A 15,453-nucleotide genomic window follows, 5' to 3' on the forward strand; every position below is an offset into this window, starting at 1 on the left:
TGTTTTGTAACAAATACACTGTACAGCTGTATAAACCTCCATTAGGTTGTGTTGACATCTTAGAAAAAGACAAACAATTAAATTTACATTGGATTAACATTATTGATATTTTGTAGGAAATGAATTTGTTTAGCTTGAGGAACAGATTGCAGTTATCATCTGAGGCTTCATTTGACAGAGAAATAATAATAATAAAGCATTTATTAACGTTCCGGCCTGTTTACCTGCAGCGACTCAATTTCTTTGTATTTCCTTGAATTCATTTTTGGGGCTGTGTGTAAATCTGCAACTCCTTACTTTTTTTTATTTACCATCCCAGCCTTCTATTATGTAACCCCAGAGTGACACAAATATAGAGCGTTTGTTTGGCAATAACTTCCCTCCATCCCAGACAGTTATCTTTAATCCCACATCTATTATTTATTGGAGTGCTGAAAAGGTGATGCATGTGTAGCCGGCTTGGCGAGATCAGCGCTAATGGGCCCGGAGTAAGGCTGCTGAATAATTCATCGTCTATTAATCTAATAATGGCGTCTGGAAACAAGACCCCTTACGCAGACCTACACAAAGACATCAACTCAGAGAAGAAAGCGCTTGACATTTGGACCTCACATGGCACCACAAAAGTTATAATCTCAGGGCCAGCAGCCAGCGGCACTGCGGTTTTTCAGAAATATCTCATTGAAAAACGGTATTTTTCCCGGCCTTTTAAGTCAGATTTGATGAGATGGTGTGATGCTCGTTTTTCCCGGTGCAAATGTAAAAGTCTTTCGGCATTACATGAAAGGATGCATAGGGAGGCTTACATGTCTTCCACTAATATACTGCCTGTTGAGCTGAAACGGAAGAATTGTAGGCGTTAGGACAGCAGCAACACAACAAGGTGCATCTTTCTACAGCGTGAACATTAAGGCTCCCGCTGTCGTGCGCTATCATGCAGCTGTTGTCGTCGCGCTTAAAATCTATCATTTCATGAAAGTTATATGAAGGCTGTAACCGGGAGGAGGCTCGCCGAGTGCCGTCGCACTTCAAAAAGAATGCTGATTTGGAGTGGAGACAGCGGCATACAATAATGATGATTGCAGCCTGCTGCTGTCCCACTGAGCACTTACTTGAGATGCGAGCGCAGACTCCGGCTCCACTTTGCTGTTAACTTCCACCGAGTTCTTATTTGGCTCCGCTTGGCTTTTATAGTCTATGGACCTGAGGGTAAAGACAGGCCACTTGTTATGAAAGAGACTCAACGTTGTTGTGAGTCATTCATTTCCGATGCAGGCTTATGAAAGAGCTTCTTAACATGCCTGATGAATAAACTGGTCTTAAATGTGTTCAGTTGAATTTAGATGATTTGGGTCAAAGTCAGAATACAGACTTTTTTTGGGTCACTGTTATTCCTTAAAGTGTTTTTGCTAAGTATTCATAGACATACGAGCCATAACAGAGGTGGGAGGTAACTAAATAAAAATACTTTGTTACTGTACTTGAGTAGACTTTTCAGGTATCTGTACTTTACTTGAACATTTCTCGTTACTTTTGCTCCCTAAGTTTGTAAACTGTAGCCAAAAAGTAAAGTATAAAAAAAGGTTACCAGTTGACTTGACTGTGGCTGGTTTTCAGTCATGTTAGAATTTTATCACCGAAACAAAGACTTTTCATTTTAAATGCTGCTCCTTTTCAGCTCAAGTCAGCATCCAACTTGATTGTTGAGTCTGGCGTCTGATAACGGGATGCTGTTGCGAGACCATAATAACGTTGTAATTGGCTGGTCAGCGTGGCACCCACCACAGAAACTCATTGGAAGAGTTTTTCGAGGAGCGCCGTCTCTCCAGCTTCCATTTCCTGTTGCCGTTCCTCTCAGTGTTGAGGTTGAGCTCGTCCCACTTGTCCAGAGGGGAGCCAATGTTGACTGGTGACAGAGAGACACGGGAGGAAATATGCTTGGAAATATAGTCATTCTTTCATTCATCTTCTATGCCCGCTTATTCCTATTCAGGGTCACGGGGGTCTGCTGGAGCCTATCCCAGCTGTGTTAGGGCGAAGGCAGGGTGACACCCTGGACAAGTCGCAGTTTCATCGCAGGGCGGAAATATAGTCATAACTGCTAAATGGTCAAACTAGACTGGGCAGGCGTTTGCCATATAGCTGCAATAACACAATCATGAATTGTTGCAATGGTAAAATTCACCGTCTGCTGTTGTACATTATCTGCTTCAATCTGTCTGGCTGAGTGTGTGTGTGTTTGTGTGTATGTGTGGGTTTGTGTGTGTGTGTGTGTGTGTGTGTGTGTGTGTGTGTGTGTGTGTGTTTAAAACTATTAGAAAATTAATTAGCTGTGTTTTTCCTCAAGTTGATAAGCAAACCACTGAGATTTCATTGGCTGATGTAATCTCGCTAAGAGAAGCAACAGAGGGCTGAAAACAGGCAGACAGACAACGCTGTTGGTGTCGGAGCCAGAAAACTGCAATCTTTTTTGGCAACGTGGCCTCAGTGATACAATTGAAATCATGCTGACCGGGCCCTTTTATGAAAAACAGACTTTTTCAGCTCTTTAATGTATGTATTTTTGCATTACCCACATGACAACTAACACAAGTACGAAAAATGACAATTTGAGCATTTTTAGATGGGTGTCGCTGGGCGGAAACAAGCCGTTCCCCTTTTTGCTCGACATCCTACATAGTAAGACTTTTTTTTATCATCATATATATTTTAAATGTGAGGCGTCACTGCCACAGGCCACCTTGGCAAACTCAACAACATGCAATTCCGTACATTTCTTCAACTGCACTTTTACTGGTACTGGTACTGGAAATGAAAAGAATCAACTAGGACAAGTTTGCAGTCCCTACCTGAGTCTAGCGACGCCCTCTCTGGGGTTCTGATTGGCCCAGTATGCTCCACCTCCACCTGAATCAGCTCCGTCTCGTCCATTTTCTTCCTGTTGGAGTTGTTCTTGTGGCTGTTGGTCAGCAGCGACAGGGGACTCTTCCTGTCTTTGCTGTTCCTCCTGTCGCCAGGTTCACTGAGATCCAGCAGGTCCAGCGTCGAAGAGAGAACTGCCAGGCACACAGGAGCAGTTTAGACCTCCAATTTTCTTAATTTTTATTAGTGACATTGAATTGTATTTAGAGTCGAGTGACTGTTTGAGGCGGACACCAGCAAGTGAAGATTTATTTATTAGCCTGCTGCATTTTAGTGGGAGCCTGTAACCAGAGGGCTAAACAGGCACTTTTCCAGAGATCTCTAGTGTGGGATGAAGAGTAAAGATCTGTAAATGGGCGTAATAATGGAAACCTACTCGGTCCACTTCAGTTTCTGTAATCCAGCCATGCTGCGGTGTTATATTTCAAAATACTTTTTCCCTCTATTTGCTGTTACGACATCAATTTGCAGAGTGAAGCTCTGATTTCATTCCATGCGTCTCCTGGCTCAGGCAGTTGAGCTGTCTGAGACATTCAGGCTGTCAAATTATGGCCTCCTAGGTGGACTTTTTAAAAAATTAGCCGCTGCTCTTTTCGCAGACTTTAAATATACGACCTGCCGCTGCTGCCCGCGGTCCGGGGGAGGCAGCAGCTTCTCCAGGGGCTCCAGTTTGGTCAATTAAGTAATTCAATCTCAGGTTGGTGGAGCTGCAGAGAAGGTCCTCTGAAGACTCAGAGAGACACTCGAACGGGCTCGCACTCATAGCCAGCTTTACAAACAGCCTGCTGGTTGCGCTTAACGTGTGCATTTCTCTGCTTCTTCTTCTTCTTCTTCTTCTACCGCTTCATCCGTAGGTCGGGTCGCGGGGGCAGCAGCCTTAGCAGAGATGCCCAGACCTCCCTGGCCCCAGTCACCTCCTCCAGCTCGTCCGGTGGGACCCCAAGGCGTTCCCAGGCCAGCCGGGAGACATAGTCCCTCCAGCGTGTCCTGGGTCTTCCCCGAGGCCTCCTCCCGGTGGGACATGCCCGGAACACCTGCCCAGGGAGGCGTCCAGGAGGCATCCGGAACAGATGCCCGAGCCACCTCAGCTGGCCCCTCTCGATGCGGAGGAGCAGCGGCTCTACTCCGAGCTCCTCCCGGGTGGCCGAGCTTCTCACCCTATCCCTCAGGGTACGCCCGGCCACCCTGCGGAGGAAACTCATTTCGGCCGCTTGTATTCGCGATCTTGTTCTTTCGGTCACTACCCAAAGCTCGTGACCATAGGTGAGGGTGGGAACGTAGATCGACCGGTAAATCGAGAGCTTCGCCTTTCGGCTTAGCTCCTTCTTCACTCCGACGGACCGGTACAGCGACCGCATCACTGCAGCCGCTGCACCGATCCGCCTGTCGATCTCACGCTCCATCCTCCCCTCACTCGTGAACAAGACCCCGAGATATTTGAACTCCTCCACCTGAGGCAGGATCCCCCCACCGACCCGGAGAGGACAAACCACCTTTTTCCGGTCGAGAACCATGGCCTCGGACTTGGAGGTGCTGATTCTCATCCCAGCCGCTTTTCTCTGCTAGATGTGTAACTCAAACCCACAGATCACTTTCCCATTAGGCCCACCACTTTGTTTTTGCAATTTGACATTATTCACTACTGGAAAAAGTGCTACAAGGAGTCAACTGTAGCTTTGAAATCAATGAAAGATGCCTGGTTCAGAACTTTGCGACTGGAATTCCACAAACTTGTGCAAATACTTCAAGAGAAACTACATTTTTCCCCTTCTTCTCATTCAAACAGTCGTACAGTATTTCCTCCTCTCCCAGAGGCATCTGACACCATTCCTAAGTGATTACGCAACAGTCGGCGACTCTTCACTATATTTTAACATTTGCATTTAACGAGGCCCTTAAGGCTCAAAAACGCACGATGAATCCCACATTCACGGTTTGAGGAAGCTACAAAGTTTCCCTGCCCATCCCTGCCTGCAATTATCCTCCTAATTGCTGCGCGGCTGTTTCGCGACAGCCGACTGTGAGCATTTGTTGACTGGAACCTCTGCATAATTACGGCGCGATCTCGCCTTCCACGCCGCGGATGACAAGCGCAATTACAAATCAAGGGAGTCAGACTGGCGGGGAGTGGCGCCTGAAGAGTCTTTCAGCCTGGAAAGGAGGACGCAAGCTGTTTCTGATGTCAAAAATGTTTTGGCACCCTTGAGTCTGCTTGAAGTGATGAGGCTCGGATGACAATTGAGGCGAGAAGCACACGTCAGCACGAGCAACCTCGTCAGCCGGATGAGTTTTTGGGATTCTTTTGCGTGCGCCCATCACAAAGCCTTTCCGGCGGACGTTTAAGCTCTTTGACGGGAACAATGAAACATTTTGGAGGGAAGACAGTGAGTGACGTGCCGAGTAGCCCGTGAGGTCCGTTTAACAAGCCCCGTGGGAATACATGACATGCCCATAGTTTAAAGGTCCCGTGTGTGAGACTTTAGTGTCATTTTATGGTAAGAAATCATCCTGCTTTGTTATTGTTCCTATGAATCCTTGTTTTTTGATGTCCCACTGAATCTCACATTTTTACAAGTACTGTGATTAAAATCAGAAAGACCCGAAAGGGTCCATGTTTCCGGACTGTAGATTTACAATGGTTCGCCTCAGTACAAGTGAATGAGAATGAATCAAGTGAATGAACGCTCTTTGTGAGTGAGACAGAGTAGGATTTTCTAAAATGTATTTATAAAATAATAGAGTTATTGATTTTTTTCCCCCATTCCATTTCATGTCAGCAGATCCCTTTAAATGTTACACACTGGGACCTTAATAGGTCGAGTCGTCAGATAATAATCTATATTAGTCATCACTGCAACGAGACATACCTGATTATTAGAATTACAATGGGACATTAAAATTGAACTAAACAAACTCATAACGACAAATCCTATTGTGCCTGGAAAAATGATTATTCCATGTGTAAATTGAGTTGTTTCTTCCTTTTGCAAACATAATCCCATTTGGACGTTAGGAACACAGGTCACATACAAGGTTGAAGTCTGACGGGGATTAATCTAGGAGGAAGATGTGACGCTTGATCACCCGAGCAGCGACAGGAGTAAAGGCTCCTCTGTTTGAAGAGAAGATCCTTTAACAATGAGCCGGTGATTGAAAGCAAACTGCTGACAGAGGGGGGAAAAACTGTGAGTGACAGGAGGGGATTTAATTCACTGGGCTCTGGCTGATGAAGAGACTCCTGTGCAGTGAATGGGGTTCAGTCCTAATCTGAGAATGTGTCACGATAAGGCCGACCCTCCAACAGGAAGTGTTGTGTTTTTTTCCCCCTCCTGGTTGTTTATCGTTCGACTCCAGGCGCCAGAATAGTTAAAATGTCATCAGCGAGCCGTCATCAGCGTCACCAGCAGATGAAAAGCAGAGGAGCGCCCGCCTCGTGGGGATTAACATACTTGAGCTGCTAATTATCTTTCATCATTGATTTTTTCCCCCCCTTTGCTTGCTCAGTCCTCTTCATTGTTTTGTTACCCAGAAGCCTCCTCACGTGCACGCGCAGAATTTAACAAGGACCCTCAGATCGGGTAGTTTTTTTTCTCCCAGAAACTTGTTTTATCTGTTCAAGGTTGTATTCAAATCCTCATCTGCCGTATAATAAATAATCTGACTGCTTTAGGAATTTTAAGAGTCCCGGCTGGCAAAAAAAACAATAAGCGGAGACAGAAGGCGGAAGGTTCCTCTGCTGAATCAACGCCGTCAGCGGCCACTTCAGCGGTGGCACATGTCAGCCGCACAATCTGCTTCTGCAAGTTGATATTCAGGAGATGGCTCGGCTCACTGATCGCGCTCTCGTCCATGTGGAAACCGAGCCGGCGCTCGCCATCTGTTAGCGTCGGCTCGACACATCTCTAAATTAGCCCGGGCTGAGTTTTTATTCATGGCGAGGATTAAAGAGTAGAAGGAAATGTGTAACCAAAAGCAGGAGAGGCACAAAAAAACAAACAAAAAAACAAAACAGATCTGGCTGTGCTCTCTGGTAACAGGTGGTGCTAATAAAGTGTTTTATGCACATTGTATCACTGCATTGGCACGATGCAGCGCCTTCGTTGCAATTTAGCGCCGTTATTGCGGCGCTAAATTCTCTCCGAACTTTATTTCCCAGCTGCGCTGGGCGTCGGCGAAAGCAGAGCGACTGTACCGGCCGTGTTGGAAGTCACTGGGCGGGAGAGTTCATCACACTTTGTCTCGCAGAGGAAATCGTCGATGGAAGGGCTCAGTAGCGGGCGGCTCTCTTGTTGCTCACTCACCAGCTGGGGGGGACAAACAGAGAGAGAGAGAGGAGACGCTTTGCTGAGAGGGAAACAACTCTTAATTCCACACTTTGGTCAAAGTTGTGACGATGCAATCTTGCCATCCCATCATTTTTGTGTGTAAATGACATTTGAAACACCATCCTACATTTCTTTTGCACGCTCCACTTTTAAATCAAACGATTCTGGAAATCAACCCTCTGTGATGTCATAAAGGGCACAGACCACTCACACAGGACAACAACGAGGCAACCACCTCCTCAGCCATGTGTGTATTGCAACCGCTGAAATCACCCTTCGCTTGTGTCCCTTTACAAGTGTGTGGGAGGTACAACAAAGTATTGAGATTTCTGATGGGAGGCTGCAAACAAAGGGCTAAATCTGGTGCTTGCTGGGGAGCTGAAGAGTTTTGGGGGATTATTACCTGCGCAAGGCTGCATCCAGGATAAGAAATAAACACAGTAAATGGGCAAAATATCAGATAATCATAAATTTTACCATATATATGTGATGTTTGATGGATGGTGATGATGATAATTTAATTTCTCTTTATACGCAAGCAGAATAAGAGCAGAAGACGCTGCTGAGAGAAAACTGGGATGGTAAAAAAAAAAAAAGAAGAAAAAAGTAAAAACCTCCTTGACTTTGTCCCAAGCAGCGACTAAACCGCCGCTGCTTATCTCACCTTCCCAACCGTGAAAATGCGAAGCGCTTTGCTCGTGCTGCGACATTTTGCAGCCTTGCCAGTGCAGCTACAAAATAGGTTACATCCAATTCATTAGCGGTGCCCCCGAGCCTGGAGAGTGCAGGTGCAGCTGGCTCCAACTTGTCCCCCAACACCTCATCATTTGGAGCTGAAAGCCAATTGTCTTGTTCCACGGCAAGAGAGGAGAAGCTCGCCGCCGCCCGTTCTCCTCGTGCACGCGGTGCCCGGCGGCGAGCGGAAACATGACATTTACTGTTGTGGCTGCTCAGGCTATCGTCACCAGCAGAGTCCCAGCGAGGCTGCTTAAAGATTCATTTGCGTGGAAGAATGGATGGCACGGAACCTGCCCCATGCTTGATAATAAAAGATGCTAAATCAGTCCTTTTTTTTTTTTTAATAAAGAAAAAGTGCTGCTGCACACTACATCCTCCTATTGTGAAGCCACATTATCTATTTTTAATGCTGAAGTTTTGAATTTAAGGAGATGCTGAACAGTAATTGTGTCCTGTGCTACTTTGCTGCACTACTGACAGCCAGACGTGTCAATAAAAACTTTCGTAAGGGCGGCAGAAGCAGGATCTATCTATCTATCTATCTATCTATCTATCTATCTATCTATCTATCTATCTATCTATCTATCCATGAGGTAAATAGGCTACTTATTAACGTGATGTTCATGCACATCGAAGCAACAAAAACGTCACTTGAACGTAATAATAAAGATGCAAACACTGCGAAGATCACGACAACCAGTTTGGACAACTGCTTAAATTATTATTTTTTTGCACAAACGGAGCACAAAACAAGCAGAATGGACAGGAAGAAGCTGTGTCCTCCCCCATCCCTCTCTCCCTCCCCCTCTCTCTCCCGCAACTATTTAATTATATCTGGAGCGAGGGGTCATTAGTTGTGTGCAGGTGCGGTGTATGTTGCTCTGTTGCGCTGCTGACACAGCACAGGCAATTAGAGCTCGCGGGCCAGAATAAAGGTCTGGCTCACAGTGGGGAAGTCACATGGCTTCCAGCCTCCGTGTATTTTTCCAGCCAGCGCCAACGTCTCCCATGTGCAGGTGCAGCTGTTTGAAAATCTTCAACCAGAGATGATGTTCGATAAAAAAAATTGCTTTTCTATTTCTATTTTCGTTGATTGATTCAACTGGAATGCACTATCTATCTATCTATCTATCTATCTATCTATCTATCTATCTATCTATACACACATACTGTATATATCATGCTTTATTACTAAATCAAATGTTAAATACTTTAATTTTTTGTTTGTTTCTGTGCATCCACAGTCCAGTTAATAAAATCTTGTGTTGTGGATTTGAGTTAATCCACCCGACCGCTGGGTGGTAGCCGGTGAACGGACCTTCTTCCCGCTGCTGCCGCTAGTTGAGCGAGCGTGCGCTGCCCACTGCGGATGTTCTTCAAAGCACTTCCTGCGATTGCCACTGGGGCCAATTTTAAATAATGGTTTTCAGACGATGACACCTCTACATTTTCCTCCTCTAATCATCCAGAAAATAGGGCCAGAAGATCTACGGCAGTCATCTCGGGAGATGTGTCAGGCTCAGGGCTGTGTTCAAACCCCAATTATAGGTTCTCTCCGAGACCCAAGAGAGCGAGAGCGGCTTGGACTCCTCGCCAAAGTTACCCCACTTATTTCCTCTTTTTACCTCGTACTCTCCTCCCATCGTCCTTTTCATTTCTTTTTTTTCAAACTCCCCGTCTATGCAAAGCACTTTCGGTAGTTTGTTTACAAGCGTTTTAAAGTGTAATCTAGAGAATGATGTCACGGAAACCTTGGGCTAATTGGGCCGCTTGGGCTCGACTCCAGCGGCGCTCTGCGATGTTGTTGTTGTTAAGGGAGCGGCGCACCAGTTTGGGCTGTCACAGCTTTGTGGGGCGGAGATGTTGAGGTAAGGTGGAGGGAACGGAAAACAGGAAGATGTTGGGGGTGGGGGAAGGACCAAAAAGAAACATCAAAGCAGAGAATTTACAGGAGTGGTTGCACAATCTTTGCGGTTGTGTTATGATGCTTGTCTTTTAAAGTCTGTGTTCCCGAGTCATAAGGGTGAGGTGAGCTTATTAATGTAACCACATTTTTAGTTCAAAGACTGTTTCCTCTAAATTAAATTGCCAATCTATCTGTGCAGTGTTGATGTGGGCAGCAGTAGGGTTGCCACCTCCTCTAGAGTTTCAAATCCGGGGGGGGGGGGGTTGTCCCGTGTCAGTTCATTACGGGACAGGTTTTTTAGTTGCCAAATATGAGACAATCGTGTATTTTACGGGAGTAGACCACAGACGGAAATCAAATGAGGTTTTGTCATTTTCCCTAAAAAACGGGACAAATTGTGTCCCGGGAGAGATTTTATTTTCCCCGGGACAGGTGGTGAAAAAAGAGAACAATTCTGGGGAAAACGGGATGGGTGGCAACGGTCGTGGGCAGCCATGAAAAAAATGCTACTAAACAATAATTGCATTGAATCAAAACTCTAAATCTAAACATGTCATATGCATTACTGCGCATGATAAGTTCTTACAACATGGGGTGACGCTGCAGTAAGAAGGGTTACCGTTTAAATTTGCCCAGTTGGACTGCTGGCCTCTAAGACCCTTTGGCAAACCATCCTCTTCTTATCCGGTGAGCTCTGAGCTCTCTCAGAGCTCTCGTGTTGCGCGGCGATTAAAAGAACCAGACTAGACTAGACTATAAGGACCTTGTCTCTGGTTATTTACTGCCACGTTGTCAGCCTGTGCATGTGACGCCATTCCTCACTCTGATTGAGCGCTCGCGTCAAGCGACAATAGATTTGGATTAGGGCGGTCAGCATTAACGCAATAATCATGATTGATTAAATACAATCCATGAGATTAAATAAGATTAAATATAATCCTTAAAATGCTGCGATTAATCGCGATTAAAAAAATTCATTGTTTGACAGCCCTAATTTAGATGCAATGATACAAACGCTAATTTTGTTTTCTCTCTATTCCCTCCATATTCCTCTGCTAACTTGCCCCTTTTCCTCTATGGTTCCAGAGCAAAATGTCAATTTACATTAACGCTTTAGCAATTTATCGTACATCAATAATCAATATTTGACGCTCGGCCGGTGCCACTGCAAAACCTTTATTTTGACATCCACTCTTCTATACTACTCGCTGTATTCTCCATTGAAACATCCGCAGTTATTTTTTCCTCCTTCCTCCGGCAGATCCTGGCAGTGCTGAGTCAAGCTACACTTCCAAACCTCCGGAGACACCCGGTGTGACGCGGGCCATCGCAAACAGACTTGACTTGACTTGACCCGTGGCGTTGCGGGCCACAGCCTGTCACTTAGCTTCCGTCACTCGCTAAATGACATCAAGCCGAGACATGATGCCTCTCGATGTGCAGCTTCAGCCGCTGGAGAGCTCAGCAATCACGCCATGCGTCCCGCCGCACAGGGACGACCTGAAGCGCTTGGCTCAGTTCCACGGCGCCACTGTGTTCTGAATACAATAAAAAACACAGCAGGCTCTGGAAGAATCGCATTAAATATCTTCATATGAATGATTTTACTTGGTGGCGCTGTTATTACATATTCATACGCTGTTATTATCGCGCTGTTATTAATATTCATATTAAACATTAATTTTAAACAGGCTGCATTGTTGCTCTGCCAGAGAAATCGAGAAAAAGCACAGAGGCTTTTAATAATTTAGCTGTTATGATACGGTGTGTGTGTGCGTGTGTGTGTGTGCTTTCCCACCTACGTAACAGAGGACAAGTTTCTTTTTTACACACGGGCACTGCAAAATGGGCACACTTTTTAAGTCTGCTATTTTAATCTCTGCCAAGTGTGCGTGTGTGTGCGCGCACGCGGCCCTTCCATCTTGCATCATGATAGATACATTTTGCTCTGACTGCTCTGATGCTTCATTGTTGGACTCCGCTATTGTGTAATGGCTTTTGGCAACTGTTGTCACATTATGAAAAGTAATGGAAAATTTTTCAACGTGAGTCACGCAGACGGTAATGTTGCCAGGGTTTGATGTATATGCGGAAAAGGTCTCATATAAACAATGTTTATGCTCTCGCCTGCTGGCATAATTTACTCGAGACAGATGTGTAGCTGTGTGTAATGGATTGAAGAGAAAGTCCGAATAATTTTAATAGCAGGTCAGCTTAAACTGAGGCAGCGTTTCCTTCAGTGGTTCTACAGGTTCTACTTTGAACACAATACGGCCTATTTGAAAACAACAACATTAATTGTTGAAACCAGGACATGTTTATTTACTACAAGCCTCCATTAGCCGTATTAGGTCAGTCGGTTTTTCCCTCTACAGACTGTGACTCACCGCGGCGCAACGTGAACATGTTCACTTCAGCCTGACTTCATCCTGACACGGTGCTCTTTGGAGGATAAAGATATTGATATTTGCAGTTGGTTAAAGGTTACAAACATGTAAAGCATGTCGACCTACTCATGGATGATATTGATTTCTGTGAGGCTCCGACACCTTTGGGTGAATGTAACCTAACCTATCAAGTCCAACGCAGCGCGGGATGAAGACAGGCCCCGGGGAGCAGGCCGGGTAGACGGGCGGCGACAAACTCAGAACACAAAAAAAAGATGCTGAGTTTGTTGTGGCAGTGAGTTGGTCTGAGTCTTTCAGAGAGTCAATTCAATTTCCAGGAATCGTGATGCGCGCAAAAAACTAAATTAAGGGAGCTTTTGCAGGAAAAAAAAACAAACTTTTTGTGACTTCAGCAGCTTCCGTCTGTCAGCAAATGTGCTGAGTGTAAAATTAAATCTCCGCGTCACCACTTGAGTGGCATTATTGTAGTTGTATGGCAACTTATCAAACCAGATGCTGCAGCCTGCTGGATAGACAGACAAGTACAAAACAGAGGTCAGACATAGGAGGGAACATATGGCACACACACACACACACACACACACACACACACACACACACACACACACTGTACTTGCCATATACTGTAAGCATGCATTGAGCAATTGAGTGAAAGCTGTTACGGGCCTCTGGAGGTCCTTCTCCAGCTCTGACACATTTGAAAAGCAGCAGCAGCAGCAGCAGCAGCAGCAGCAGCGGCGGCGGCGGAGGAGGCAGCAGAAGGAGTGAAAAGCTCAGCAGCATGTAAACAGTAATCTGCTGCAGTGTTTAGTGCACAGGGAACTCGCTCAGCAGCTCAATGCCATGCTGCATGTGTGTGGTCTCTGTTGCATTGTTTGCGCTCAGGATTAGCTGCTTACGAGGCGTACAGCAAGGCGGCTGACAACGTTTTCTCGGTCTGATTAGAAGCGGGAAAGCTAATTTGCGTGACCCCCCCGGTTAGTCGCCGTCTCCACAGTACTGGTAACAATAGTTGCATTAAAAAAAACGTACATATATATATATTTTTTTTTAAAATCGGTTTTAATGAGGTTACCTTGAAGGGCAAAATATTCAAAGAACGGTATGATAGTATGGCATTATTAATATGTTGGGTACAAAATTACACAAATCACATTTACTGTGAGTGTGAAAATGCAAAGTGTTTTCTGTGCACTCAATGTGATGGATATTTTAAACACTCCATGAAGTGCTCACGTAGCTTGTAGTAACAATTTTTTTTTTTTAATCATGAAGTTCAACTACAGCATATATTTATGTCATCAGTGATGGTTGTTTGGTCATCTAACTAAGATATTCCTCACTATGGCAGCATTTTAGTTGTGTATCAACGTATTGACGCTCTAATATTGGATTTTTGTTGCGGCAGCTAGCGGTAGCTGTGGTTGCTTAGGCAAACCTAGAGCGGTTGAGACTGCGCTAACTCATTGAGCTATGTGACCATACAGTGAGTGCACTAATGGAGGTGTTGGAGGCTGGAACACAGCTAATGGTTCATATCCTTCACGTTCTGCTTCAGTGTGTAATGAAATAGAGTTTCACACCCCAGCGAGCAGCTGGCTGAAAGCTACTGTGTCCTCGGTACAACAGTGTTGAGAAATGAGTTAGCAGACAGTGAAAGTCAGTCAAAGCTTTGCTACCGTTCAGTATGACCAACATAGGAAGTGGAGGGAGCAGAGCGGATGGTTGTTCCCACCTTGGTTGTCACTGTGAGGAGGGGCTTCCCTTCTGATGACGCCTTACTCGGTATCTCCTTCAGGACCATGGCAACAGTCTTATCTGCAGCCCTAGAGTCTTTCCCCTACAACAGTGAGATCAACAACGACGTGGGTCAGGACACTTTGACAATGTTGAACCCCTGTCCAGGACAACTTACAGCAAAGTCTTAACCTTATGATGATGGAAACACTGTGAGGGGCCCATCTGAGGCAACACAATAACAACAACAACAACAGCAACGACAACAACAACAACATCGAACTGAAGACATTTCCCACAAGACTATGGCAATGAAGAGAGAGTCACTGCATAGTGTGGAAGGTTTAGATAGGTTGTAGGTCGACGCTGATGAGTTTGCTCGTCCACAGCAGCGCAGATCTGCTGCTAATGATGGCAGTGGAGCTGGCACAGTGCGGGGCACATGGATATTGATGTGCACGGGGGAACATCTGCCTGATTTAGAGCTGGAAAGAATTAACACTGCAGTGTAGACAACACTTCACACCTGTCACAACTGTATTGATCTATTGATGAGTTGCGTGACGCTTTAGTGAAAGCACCCTTGTATTTATTTTGTACACTTCATGGAGGCCACAAACCAATGTCCTCCACATGATTGTCCCAAAGCCAGATAAATGCAGAGGTTTGCATCAGGAAATGTTTAAGATCATCAGTTCAATATGATTCACTGGTGGCGACCACTGACGAGAACAGCCAGTAGAAGAGGAACTTTCAGTTTCAACTTTTACATTTTCATCCAGACTTCTTAAAAAAGGTCAAATATATTTTGTTCCATTTTGTTTTGCATTTGAACACGCACTTTAACACGGGCCAGGAGCGAAGCCTTATGCACCGTCAGCAACCTTGCCGTACAGGCACGTTGTTGTGTTTTTTTTTAGACTAACGGTATCTTTACACTGACTCAGGGAAATGCACCAGAATTCCAGTGTGCCTATTTTAATCTGTTTTTAACTCGTACAAATGGCAATAAATCTCTAATCTAGTCTAAGTTCACAGACAGTCAATTGTTGGCTTCCTACATGTGTCTTCCAATCAGACATTAGTTCATGGGTGAACTAAAAAGTTAAACAGTTTAGCAGGTAATCAATCCATCAATCAAAGTTAATTTGTATAACTCAAGTTCCCAAACACAATTTGCCTCAGGGGGCTTCACATTATGTGCAGATTCAACACCCTCCACCCTCAGATCATGCGACCGGGTCTTAGTAATGTGTCTGCACAGGATGACAGACAAACAAACATCTAACAGTAACAAAACGTCCTGCCTGCCCTCCGTCCACCACCCACGTCCCCTCACGGCAAGAAATCAGCCCCAGCCTTGTTTAATAACTGCCATGTCACTATTACATAAAGCATAGAATGGATGACATAACAA

General features: G+C 45.2%; 1 protein-coding gene across 4 annotated transcripts in view; it reads right to left on the reverse strand.

The window, feature by feature from the left end:
• Positions 1-15,453, reverse strand: part of pex5la (peroxisomal biogenesis factor 5-like a) — a 63,239-nt gene that overhangs the window by 20,005 nt on the left and 27,781 nt on the right. For 2 of the 4 annotated variants that reach the window (XM_076022772.1, XM_076022773.1), the window contains exons 2-7: positions 14,035-14,139; positions 7,115-7,226; positions 2,850-3,056; positions 1,783-1,906; positions 1,113-1,203; positions 807-836 (exon numbers count right to left, since the gene is read on the reverse strand). In XM_076022772.1, coding sequence (XP_075878887.1) covers positions 807-836; positions 1,113-1,203; positions 1,783-1,906; positions 2,850-3,056; positions 7,115-7,226; positions 14,035-14,139 — 669 coding nt within the window. The remainder of the gene's footprint in view (positions 1-806; positions 837-1,112; positions 1,204-1,782; positions 1,907-2,849; positions 3,057-7,114; positions 7,227-14,034; positions 14,140-15,453) is intronic. The other 2 variants (XM_076022774.1, XM_076022775.1) reach the window with 2 other exon arrangements.

This window comes from Nelusetta ayraudi, unplaced genomic scaffold, assembly GCF_046127955.1.
Source record: "Nelusetta ayraudi isolate G7.1 ecotype Tasmania unplaced genomic scaffold, CSIRO-AGI_Nayr_v1 ptg000013l, whole genome shotgun sequence".
NCBI lineage: Eukaryota > Metazoa > Chordata > Actinopteri > Tetraodontiformes > Monacanthidae > Nelusetta > Nelusetta ayraudi.